This window comes from Gobius niger, assembly GCF_951799975.1.
Source record: "Gobius niger genome assembly, chromosome: 16".
Classification (NCBI taxonomy): domain Eukaryota; kingdom Metazoa; phylum Chordata; class Actinopteri; order Gobiiformes; family Gobiidae; genus Gobius; species Gobius niger.
In genome coordinates, this window is record NC_136867.1 from 15,934,492 (window position 1) to 15,947,565 (window position 13,074).

General features: G+C 41.7%; 1 protein-coding gene across 5 annotated transcripts in view; it reads right to left on the reverse strand.

Moving 5' to 3' along the window:
- Positions 1–13,074, reverse strand: part of daam2 (dishevelled associated activator of morphogenesis 2) — a 73,413-nt gene that overhangs the window by 40,967 nt on the left and 19,372 nt on the right. For all 5 annotated transcript variants that reach the window (XM_079573300.1, XM_079573303.1, XM_079573301.1 and 2 more), the window contains exon 2: positions 2,033–2,296. In XM_079573300.1, the coding sequence (XP_079429426.1) occupies positions 2,033–2,200 (168 nt within the window). In that variant the 5' untranslated portion in view covers positions 2,201–2,296. The remainder of the gene's footprint in view (positions 1–2,032; positions 2,297–13,074) is intronic.

Here is a 13,074-nt window from a genome sequence, read left to right on the forward strand (position 1 = left end):
GCCAACGGCGATACATTTGATAAGACGACGCCACAAAATAAACTCAGCCATCACCAGTATTTGTCTATGTGGATAATAATCTATTTGCAACATGTGGCCACACTCAGATCCAAATCCTCTCTCCCCCGGGTCGAAAATCTGCAAGTTAAGAGGTTTGGAATCAGAGAGGGATCCTATAACTTGGCCCTTCATCTGTTTACAGTTTAGATCGGATAAGTAGTGCTGAAATACACAGTATTGAAACTGCCAGCGTGGTGTGGTTTCTCTTTGGCATTAACAATATATTCAACAAAGCATGACAAGAGCAAGACAAAAAAAACTAAACTAAACTGAGCCTAAACCAGATCTACTCCCAGCCTATATTTAGATGTTGTACAGACACAATTTGACAGAAAATAAAGGACATGCAGCAAAATAACTTAATTTAAAGCAAAGATATGGCTAACTTTGGAACAATTAGCTACAGTATATCCGTACATATAGGGGAAAACATCTGCCGTGATGAAGGTAAATAATTTTAGTCCCAGGGGAAACTTCTGCTAATCCTCAGAATGGATACTGTCAGGAGTGAAGAGTGATATTTCCTGCAGGTGCTTAGCCTTTAGCATTCCCCAAACCGGACAGTTTAACCCTAACCCTGAAGCAGGGCTGTAGAGGAGCTGTTGGACATATTGGTACCAGAGAAAAGTGAGTAATGAGGTTGTTTAGGACAAACAGAGACAGGAAGTGGGTGAATGAGGAGACAGAAACAGCAAAGCCCTGTTCTGAAAGCCAAAGCAGTGGAGTCTGACAGCTGTGCTCTGATCCCTCTGCACACCATGGGCACATGCCAACACGGCCAATCTCGCAGAGGTACAAGCCAGCACACTGCGCCAACAGCTCTGATCCCAATAGGAGATAGGAAGGCACTGTGATGTAGCTTTCAGAAACATCAACTTTATAGTATTTAGACATAAAAAGAGTATAAACATTTATATTTTTTCATAATTTTATTGGCCATAACATGTAAACATTCAAAGGAAGGTGTGAAATAAGTAAGTGAACCCAGGAATCTCGCTGAACTGCACCAGTTTTGTCCAAGATTCTTGCTGATTGTTGAGCATGTCTAATCTGCAACTAGAGCATTACAACAGCATTACACTTCCCCAAGTCGTAGCTAAAAAGAAAATATATGAATTAAAAAAAAAGATCATTAATATCAGTCAATGGGTCCATGATCTCTCTATACAAGACCAACAATTTCCTCAAAAACAAAATCATTTCCTCTGTATAATAGTATAGGCCTTTAGAATGCTGTGATGTCACCTGCAACCCAGCAATTTTGCAGAAAAACCTGAGACATTCACAACAGCGTGAAATAAGTAAGTGCACCCTTGTATTAAATAGCTGGCTGACCCTTCTTTTGCAGCAATAACTGCTTTCTGTAGTTGCAGATTAGATGCTCACAACGATCAGGATGAATCTTGGACCATTCCTCTTTACAAAACCGTTGCAGTTCAGCAAGATTCCTGGGTTCACTTACTTTAACTCCCTGTCCTGTGAATGTTTACATGTTATGGCCTATAACAATATGACAACTTGCAATTGTTTGGGTGGTACTAGTTTAAGCAGACACTGGGGCAGAAATGTGAGAAATTCCAAAGCGTATAGACCACTGTATAGACCTAAAAAATCTAATGTACCAATTATTTAATTGCTCTGTAGAGTCCACTGAATGTTTTTTTTTCCCAATCTGGCTGCAAACTGTGGCATGGTCCCTACTGTACCTACCTATACTGTACTTCACTTGCTAAATTGTTTGTGTACTATCAGACGCACTTCCGTCCTGCTTTTCACGTTTCTCCAGGAGCTTCTGTTTCACCTATGTAGTTACTGTGTACAAGGCTAGATTCAGTCAGTAGAAGTTTTTGATTATTGAACTGTTAACAATAAAATCATTGATAAGGTCACAAGACTGAGATATGCATTTGACGGATTGATTCAGTGGCAGAAAAATGGTTTGTTTGTCGTTTTTTTTTTTTTTTTTACTCACCACCAGCTCTGAGAAGCGTGCGTGCAGCTCTTCGGCCGGAGGCATGGGCGCGCTGAACTCCAGCAGCTGCAGGGGCACACTGTCCTTCAGGTTGATCTCCGGGGGCTCGCTGCTCCCGAAGCAGCACAGAATGCCCAGGCCCGGCCGGTTCCTCTTCCTGGGCGGCATGATGGAGGCGCTAACGCAGGCGGCAGTGGTGCTGCTGAGGGGCCAGGGGACAGGGAGGGGGAGAGGAGGACCGGGCTGCTATCTGGGGGGCATGATCTGCAAGACAGAACAAATAACAGCAGGGTTACATTCAAAGTCAATGTTATGTTTCCTTGTATTGTGTAGAATAACAATCACATGAGATTCAATGTGCTCGGCATACTCTGCATACCAGAACATCTACTGTACTCTATACAGTCTGTTTGGAAAAGTCATTTGGTGCATGGGAAATAGAGGAATGCATGTTTCCAGCTGCCAAAGAACATTGGAAATAAATATGGGAAGCTACAACAGCAGGACTCAATGACCAAACACGGGAAGCACAAACTAATACCAAGGGACAACTTACACATACTGTTTTTTATTGCAGTCCATCCCAATTCATTCTGAGGTGTTTACAGTGCACCTTGACAGAGGCAAGGATTGCAAGCTACAAGGGTGGACAACAACACAACAACATACGACTAACATCCACTCTATTATTAAGGCACTATGTTAAATATAGAAATAATTTCAACCTAATCATACGCCATGGGCAAATCCCTCCATAAAGGAAAAACCAAGTACTGTCCAAATAGAAATCTCATGAGAAGGGTCTACTGCTTCTACAGATTGCATTGAGGCAGTAGATGAAAGATGGGTCAAATGAAGGATACATTTCTCTATTACTAATTAAACCCATTTAGTGTCACTAATTTCTCTAAAACCTGTGTGTCTTGGACAGTGGGGGGAAGCTGAACCAGAGGTACTGTAACACCAGAAAGACCAAGCAGACTATGAGATTGTGTCCCTCTCAAATTGTTTCTTTTCTTTCTACACACCAACAGTGCCAGGCTGGAAGATTTGTCATTTTTTACAGCAAGGACCACTGTCATATCCTTATCTTGACACTGGACTGTCTTGTGGCCCGACAAAAGGCTCCCTGTGTGCGGTGTACAATAGCGAGCGCTGGTGTGAGGAGACGGAGCTGCCCTTGCGCTGCACTCCGCTCCTGAAAGAACCAGACACTGAGCACACTCTCCGTCGATGCAGTGGATGACACACACAAAAGCGGAGGGCAGAGGCCTAAATGAGCCACGGCACCCTGGAGGATTTCCTCTCCATTATGAAAAGAACACGGGTGGTCTAGCAGTATACCATGAATAATCCACCTTTTACAATACATCACATCCACACAATAGTGAGCACACAGCCACAGCCGCTCGGAGGCTGCCAAAGTTCTCCTGTAGTTTATGGGTTTTGTGAATGAATGGACCCCGGGTAAGCTAATCCTGGAGCAATCTTGAAGCAATACATCCATATAAGGGTCGTGAGTCAGGATCATAATACAGTGAAGATGGCGTCAACAACAAAGAGAAACAGGGATTGAGTTGTGAATTTGAAGAGCCTTTACCCTTTAGAAGACGGGGGTTGTCTGATTCACAAAAAGGTTTGACACATTTCTAGCAAATATCCTTCACTTCCTCAATAATTTGGATAGTTGGATCTTTTGCCGTACCTCATTTAGTTTCTCCAGGTGTGCGCGTTTCAAACTAAACGCAGTAGACATCCATCTATCTTCCAAAATCTGGCTCTTGTCAAACTGATGCTGATGTCTTGGCCCAATTTGCCTGTTTCTACTACATTTTAAGATAAAATTGCAACTGGCCTTGGAGGTTCTTGAGCTGTCATCTACAGTATATTCTTCAACTAGTACAGTCGACAGTATGACCCCTGTATGACTGAGGAGCTTATACAAATAAATCAGGGCATTGTTGTTTGAGTAGAGCATCCATTCTTATGTAACTGGAAACATGCGAGTTCATACAGTATGTAGAGCAGCATTTAAATGGCTTCTAAATTCATAGCAAGCCTGACAGCCTTGGATGTTCATGGTTCACTGCCTTCACTCTGACAAACGCAGCTCAGTGCAGGAGTTCTCACTGTGGAGTCTAAAAATAGTCGAGTGCTAAATTCTTTATGAACGCACAGAACCCTCAACATGTAGTTTGAAGGAAGAAAGAAAAATGATCAATACAATTCAGCCTTTTGCTCAACTGTTGCCCTTTGTGCCATTCCTTTTATGAGGAGAGTGATCAGTATTTTGTAAGCAATTTAGCATTAGATTAAAACTCCCATTGCATTAGGATCCCACAATTCAGTACAATCTCACGGTTTCATGCCCATTGCATCAGTGGGTTGTGGGATATTTACAGCATCGTGTAAATTTGAGATGGCGTGAGCAACATGTGACTGCCTCAGATAAGTATTAGCTGGGGGGTTAAAACTGCAACACCCCTTTCCTCAATTTGCAAAACACCATTTACACTTGTTTCTCAAGCTAAATCGCCTTCATATGTTATATATGTTATGTCATAGCTCCCCGACCTTCTTGCTGTGAAGCGAGAGCACTAAAACACTCAGCCACCAATCTCCCATATCGATACTGCTGTAAATCTTTGTATTCCACATGATTCAAGCCCTAGCACAGTCATCTTTCATCCTCTTTGTTTCTGTAAGACAGTATGAGTTGGTGCATGCATTTTTACGGCCGTGGAGAGTTAGTTTTTGTTCCGCCGGACAGCTGGCCAGTAATGGAAAAGCAGCCACTCAACAGGGGTTAAAATCCACTCAGCAAAAACACTATCCCTCAGCCTCCTGTCCCATCTCAGAGAGCGCCTCTATCCTCACTGTCCCAGAGCGGCCCACATGAAGCCAGTCTTCACTCAGCACTGCTCCTGCTGGCCCGCATCCAGCCACTGCCCACAGAAAGTAGGCCAAGGGATACAAATACACTATAGCTGTCCCACTGTATAGAAACATTAGAAGGGGGTGACATTGGGAGGTGTGCTTGGATAACCTCAGTCGCTGAATGCTAAAGTCACTACACAAACACAATACTAAAATGGCCGCGTCCAGTGCCATATGCTCTCGCCATGGTTCTTAACTTTCACCTTTTCAGATGATGCCGTGATGCCCCCACCTCTTCAGGGTCACTGTCATCTTCCATTATGGCCCTCAATGCCGTGACATTTCGCTTAGTCCCACCCCCCTGTGATTTGACCATCTGTCAATTTCCCGGCAATGTGCCTTCCTTGGTTGTATCCACTGTTTCTGACATTGTGAATCATACAACACTATGGATAGTATTGACCTAATTCAGCCCAGGGGTCATAGGTTTGTGCCAGTCTAAAGACCAGACAAATGAAGAGGACAGCAAAGGGAATCCATAAAACTATAGTTTGTTCTTTAAATAGTATACTGTATCTCCAGTTGTACATTAAGGGAAGCAACTTTCCTTATTTGTTTGGAGGGAATGGAGACTGGTGTTGTCCTAAACACATGAAATTCTCAGTGCCATGTTAAACTGCAGTGTGTAAGATGCAATGTGATGTAGAGTTGTGTTTTGCCAACAAAATTTTTGAGAATTAAGTTTAATGTCTAGTCAGTCAGTTGAGCAGTTGTCATTGTCTCTGATCGTATTTTGATTCGTCAACACCTATAACAGAAAAAAAACAAGCAATTGACACCAATCTATTATTATTTCAAATAGCTTGCATCGTCACTGTGTAACCATTCTACACTTAGCTGCACTTGAAAAAAAAAAGGAAAAGAAAGACCATTTCAGTTTGCCTTCAAGCGTGCATCTGGTTCTATCTTCTCACTTTTCAAGCACACATCCCAAACACATGACTTGGAAAACTTCCCACATGCGCTCACACTTCCTCTCCGCCATGGCTCATCTCAGGGAAACATATGTGGCTCTCACTTACAGGAAAAGGAAGCCATCGTTTAAAGAATATAGTGTCAAATAAATCCAATCAGTGCTTAAAGGGGGAAAAGGTGCATTGCTAATGTTCGATATTGACGCAATACTCGACTTTACCGCGTAAACATGGAACAGCTCCGTCCATTCACATGCAGCATTAGCATACTCACACACCACAAGCTCCGAAGCACAGACTAGCCTGTACACTTTGATGACTCTGAGGGGATAAAGGGAGATACAACAGCTACTTTTCATTCAGCCCACTACCTCATCGACTGTTCCCCAGCGCCGGGAAGTAGGTCAGTGGAAGTGAAGGAGAGGAGCGCGGGGGGGGGGGGGGGGGTCTGTGCAGAGAGACAGGCCATCGCTGCTGCTGCTGCAATAGTAGGACCGAGCAAGATGGATTGATAAACGCATGTATGTGTGCAGGGATCAGCCTTTCAGACATCTGTGCTGCGGCATATAATAAACCAAGTTCTCCTCTCAACATCTGTCAAGGGATGAGAATGGACAGAATCAAACTCAAATCGCCATGAAGTCAAAAGCAGCTGCAGCATTTGATTACATTTCGACATCAGCAAGTTAATTGACAAGTGGACTTTAATGGGTACAGATGAGACAAACTTGTTGAAGAAAGCCATAGTTATCCATCTGTAACTTTATTAGTCCTGTAAATGCCAATGTACAACACCCATGGTCCTCAATTTGTAACTTAAGGAGAATAAACCAAACAACAGCAGGACTAGATCTACACAATGACTTGATATTTGCATTCTATTAAGTTGATCATGTAGTTTTGTTTTAGGCTTAATTATATATTTCAGTTACCTATTTTTGCAATATATTGCGCAGTGCAGGTTCAGGCATGTACAGTATAAGATATTCATAAATAACATATCTAAGGAGAGAAAGAGTACACTGTATGCTACTATTGCACTTATCATGCTAAAAGTAAATTGCGATTTGGAACAGCCAAAATAGAAATTGATTAGCAATAACTATTGCAAAACCAAACTCATAGTTCTGACGGTATTTCAAATGTGGAGCTCATTAAATAGAATGATGAAAAACACTCGTCAAACGGACGTCTGCTTCGACCTTATGGAGGAAGAGCAGCATAACTGTAGACACAAATAGCAACTTCAAGAGGCTCTAAATAAAAGATTAAAGTCGAGCCAGCAGCACATGGTTTTCCTTTAGCTCCAACTCACACAAACTAATACATCACCAACTTCTGTCTGCTCCCTGCAAATGAACAGCAGACCTTTTCAAAGCTAGATGGAAAGAGTAATGGAGATTGTGACATGTTGTATAGTGTCAACTGTGGGTATACTATATTGGAAGACTTCCAAATGCCTTTTGCGTGTTTGTTGTTCCACAACTACATACAGCATCATTGTGATTATGATTCAAAATGGTCCAAGAGAAAAAGGGGGGCACACTACACAACACTAGCAAATTATTTCAAAATGAAATGAAACACACTAGGAGACAAAAAGGATCAAATTGAGTCTCAACTCCAGTATCTGTTGGATAAATCTATATTTAGAAAGCAGCTTCTCTAAACACAGAACGGAACTACCTCCATCCATCCATTAACATAAAAGTAGCCATCCAAACCATTCACTGCACACAAAAGAGCCATGCCACTCTTTGGATGAGGTTGCCCCAGACATGCCCTCTCCAAATATGCCCTCCCTTCCCTCAGCTGTCTGCCTGTGAGTCCAATGACTAATAGTCGCTTATGTGATTCACTCCTCCACAGCTACAGTCTCTGGCTCTGATCCAAATCACCTGGGACACAGAAGGCCCACTCTCCTTAGACCCCTGTTAGACCTCTGCCCACCCACACCTCATCTCCCAATGCCTGTGGACAAAAACACATACTGGGATATATCCATTAATGTAGACCTTTATATATCCAAACAGGATCAGCTGGATATGTACCCTTAATTCAGCGCTATTTCCTCTGATGAGTTCTTCTGATTAGACTGTTGATTTGTTGGCAGGCTTGATCAATTAAGTGTGCAAAACGTTCAGTATCTGTGACAAATAAATGCTTAGATTTATATTATGGTCTGTAAATAATATTAACCAAAATATGATCTATACAATTAATTCACTTAAGTGCATTCCTCATGAGTGACATCCCTGATGGTCAAATGTGCATGAGCAATAATTACTAAAGCAGAGGAGCTCCATTTCACGGCACATTTACTTCAGCAGCGTTTCTGCCCCGTCTGAATGAAGCCATCGGGTTTGTGAACTGTGAGGTGACATAGGTCTGGAGCGGACAATGGAGAAAAGGATTTAGCGGGGAATGTTATATAAGTGCATGTAGAAGTTAATGAATGCAGGGTAGGCTCTGTTGTTTTCGTTTTATCCTGGGCTTTGGAGTGAGTGTCTGTTTGATATTCATGCCTGCATTTATTTTTAGCCACAGAGTTGTCACTACCAAAAATACATCCGGCCTCTTGAGTTAACTTTTCAAAACAGAAGAAAGAAATGCTCAAAATGTGCATGTAAAAGCACTGTTACTTAAAAATAGGCATTCAATTCATAAATCGATTTAAGATTTACCTTAATATCAAGCAAATACCACTGACAGCTCCAACAGCTACTATGACTGCTCCTGCAACCACATTTTTTGCAATTCCCACCCTCCACAGCAACCATTAGCAGACTTTCACTTTGTGAGTAATGTAGGCTTTTATCCTTACTCTTTATAGGATGTAAGAATGTGATTGAATAGAATGTGCCTGGCAGTATACAGTAAATTGCAATGATGAGTACACTCATACAAACCAGGGCATTTTCTGTTTCATAACTGATAATGGAAGTGTGTTTGTGCCTACGTGTATCTCTCCGGAAAGGACGAAGCATCAGAAGATCAAGTACACACCCAGTTTCCTTTCCAGACACTCACCACTCAGTGTTAAGCACCTTGAATGCGCTTTCTCAAATATAGGCAGGATGACACAGCTGAAAGTCAGATGGAGAACCAGCAGCTAGGCTAATACACAATTTACGTTATCATTTTTCAGAAAGCATTTGGCGCACATGTTTTACTGAGATGGGAGACATTGACCTTGTGCTGCGGGCTCAGTTTGGTGTATAAATGTACATTGTTTGTTTATTATGGTTTATACTTATGTGCACAATTGCCATTGTTACCACAAGCTTAAACAGAAACATGTTCAGGAGTATGACCAAGCTAAATAAAGCTACACTGCCCTTAAGGAAGGAATGATCCATGCTAAGTGCTGCCACTTAAATGTCCACAGCCTCCATTACTAATAATGACTTTAATTGTCTGAAGCTAATAATACTGCTTAAACAGAACCAGATTATCTCACAGGTAAATTAAAACATATGCATTTTATTTTTAGAATGGTCAAATAACCAATAAACAAGTGGATGATTACAAGTAATCCTGGGTTGTAAGTAAACGCTTTGATTGCTCGCCAGTGTGAGAGACACTGAGTTGGCGTGTTCTCACTGTGTCCCTGTTCTGCTACCAAGGGCCAGAACACCCATTTAAAAAAATACACACTTTTCCAATAAACCTTTTCAGGTCAAATAAAATATTAATAAAAACATGTGGTGTAAACTATAATGAACACTCCTCATAAGGAGGCAGTGGAAAAAGCCAAAAGTTAACAATGGTATTATGGATATATGAGCAATTATCACGATTATCATAAGTTAGTCTATAAATGCGCTTCTCCAATGAAAACACACGCACACATATTCAGTATCCCATAAATTCCTATAACTGTCAACTCTTTCATAGCCAACGTTTGATAATTCTCAAAGGCCTTATTGGGCTGGAGCCTCATTCCAAACAAACATATAGGCACAAGTGGTTTTAACAGGGCCATGAGGCACTGTAACCCATGAAGAGGAAATTCCTTCCTTTTAACAACAGGAAAAAAAGAGGGGAGACATTCTCAATCCTCACGGGACGTCATTTCATTTATTATGATTAGTAAAAAAACAAAATGTATTTCCTGGAGTGAGTCACTTTCACATAAAACACCTGGCGTTTGGTACAACTTTAGATTCAAATTTGACTTTGATCAAATTAAATGAAGCAGCTCCCAGCAGCAGTGTAGGGGCCCCTATATATGTGAACGGTTCCAATTTGAAGCAAATTATTCTAAACATGTCAAGCCAAGTCACAGAAGCCACAAACCACAAACACAAGCATTTGTGAGAACTGAAATACAGCAGGAAGGATACTGGGTGGGAGTCAACAAATTATGAAAAATAGACTTGAAATGTGCAGAGCATCTCCTATTTCAAGAAAAACACAAAAATAAAATACTGTATTTTCGGGTTTCCCTTTATTTCACCAGTTGCTTTCAAACAGTTAATATGATATTTCCAATTCTGAGCTCATAAGGGACATGCATGTTTTGAGTGTAGTGGAAATCGGGGCACCGGAGGATAGCTATACAGATATGGGGAGACCAGGTACCAGCAAACTCTACATAGAAAGGCGCTATTGGACAGGGAACTTTTTTGCACCACCATGCCACTTTGAACAGTGCCCACGGTATTCACAACATACATTTAAGTAAACCTTTTGTATTGTTTTATTACTCACGTTACTTACCGTGTTGCAAATGTGAAAACCAAGCCACATGTGCGAGTCGGCCCCAAGCAAAAATAGACAGAAAGCATAGCTAATGTGCAAAAAATAATAATCGAACAAACAAAAGAAAAACTAATGATGATAATTGGTTGATAAGCCAAGTCCGTTCCTATGGCCATCCACATGTTGAATGAACAATCCCACCAGTTGCAGAATAGTACTCAACAGTGCAATCAGTAAAGTGTGAAACGATGACATCAGAGGCCCAGATCCACCGTTGACCCACTTCCCACTTCGCCTATGGCACATCTCTGCTATCCACATCTCCTCTCATCATGTACAGAGATCACACTCGGCCAACTGCACTTTTACTACCAGAATAGGCAAGAAACACCCACCATGACCCACTGCACCGGCCCTATAACATTCCCACATATTAACAACGCCAGCAATGAAAACCAATACTCTACATCCTTTTTTGTGATCCCAAAAGTACAGCCGCTCCGTGACACTTTGTTTGGTTATTCCATGCAAGTGGAACGCATCTCAGACCGGGCTAAAGATATCTGGTATGTGGGGCAGTACTTCCCAGGAATACCATAGACATTAAAATCGCCTCAATCAGTACTGTACCGCACATCACAATTACACGCATTCTGATGGAGATGCCGCATCAAATGGCCTTTTGATCCATTAAAGCTACACTATGCAACATTTCGCATGCAAAATATGAGGTTTAAACACGTCCTCTTCCAAACGCTCTGGCATTGTCAGTGTTTGGCTTGGCACTATGAGCATGTTTGTTAATTGATCATCGTTTTGCGTCAGTTTAGTTGCTCTTGTGGCTTACTTACATGTTGCTTCAAAATATAGCAAATCAAATGATCAAAGTGAAGTGCATTTTTTTACACACAGGATTTAATGAGCCAAAATCCTTCAATCAAGTGACATTATATGCACTATTAAATGATAGCTGGGTCACAGGTCAACAGCTGCAAGACTGGAGGATATGCCTGTCATAGGAAATGTCTGGTATGCTTCACCGAGACTGTTATAGCAACGCACGGACATAGCTCCTCAGAGGTGACCGGCGTTTTTGAAATAGTCCCGCGTGGTAATGCTGCTCTGTAAAAAGGGGAGATATGCTTACACATCATACGCGGCACAAAGTGTGTCACTGGCACAAATACAATGGTGCCTCTTGACTCCAGCTGCTGTGTGGGGACTTCCACAGAAAAGAGAAGAACAAGACTTTTTTTCTGCTGAAGTCAGACAGCGAAAGGACAGTAAAGCACATGCTCAAAGTCATATCTGCATTAGACGTTGAAATAGATACCACCAGGCAGAAGTAAAAGCGGAGGGTACAGCTTGCAGGTTTGTTCAATGGTCAGATGGATCAATGTTTCAGTTCACGTATTCATTATAGTCAATAAAATATGGAAGTGAGCACTGCAGAGCTTAGGTATGTGTAATATCTGAGTGTGTCCTCTGCTTATATTAATGTCCTATACACATACTGAATATTTTAGCTGAGCCACTCCACTTGCCCTCAACCCACTGACCCTCCAGCTCACGTGAGACTGCGGATATTTCCACTGGAGCCTTTAATGTGATGGAAGTGGATATTATCTTGTCCACAATGCACAAAGACATCAAAGAACAAATCACTGCCGTTTCACTCAAGCTACTCCTGGCATGTTGAAATGGGATCCCTCGAAAACAAAGTATTACAACATAAATTCACAAAACCCCACAAATGTTGATAAACAGTTTGGAATGCTGGAAAATGTTTTCCGACCCTAAAACAGAGTAGATCCTACGAGCACCCACAGTAAACCAATTTCGCAGGTAGAAAATTGGTAGGCTGGAACAGGAACTTTCATCACCCTGGTTTGGACACCGGACAGATTTACAGCACGGGAATGACAACTCTCAACTTGGATATAGGCTTCCAAATGGAAAAGGAACAATGTGGATTCTCCTAATGGGACAGCCTCCCAATTAAGACGAGTCGGTGTGATTATTGGCTGAACTTAAAGGGTATAGAAAAGTTTCCAAGTCAAAATTGTGCTGAAGTCTTCAGGAGAGGTTACTGGAAGACTGTTGAGCTTGTTCCATATTGGGATGGGTCGGTCTGTTGCTGGGAGGAGATGTAAAGCATAAGTGGAATGTTTGACTGCCAGGCCTTTCCTTACACATAGGGTTCGCCTGTGTGATTGATGAACAGACAGGGGGTATATGTCCAATTCCAGGATAAGCCATGGCATATTACAAACGACCATGTTTCCCATGTAACAATTACAACTGACTGAGCTTAGGTTTCAAATCCTCAACACATTTCAATGTAGAATTGATGAGCAAAAAATAATCCTAAAGATGAAAGAATACTATCTCGGCATTTGGTCTCATCATCTTTAGCTTTAAAATAAGTATTAGGAAGGCGGTTTTTAAGGTGGTTGAAACAACTACCTTAAAATTTGACAAAATCTA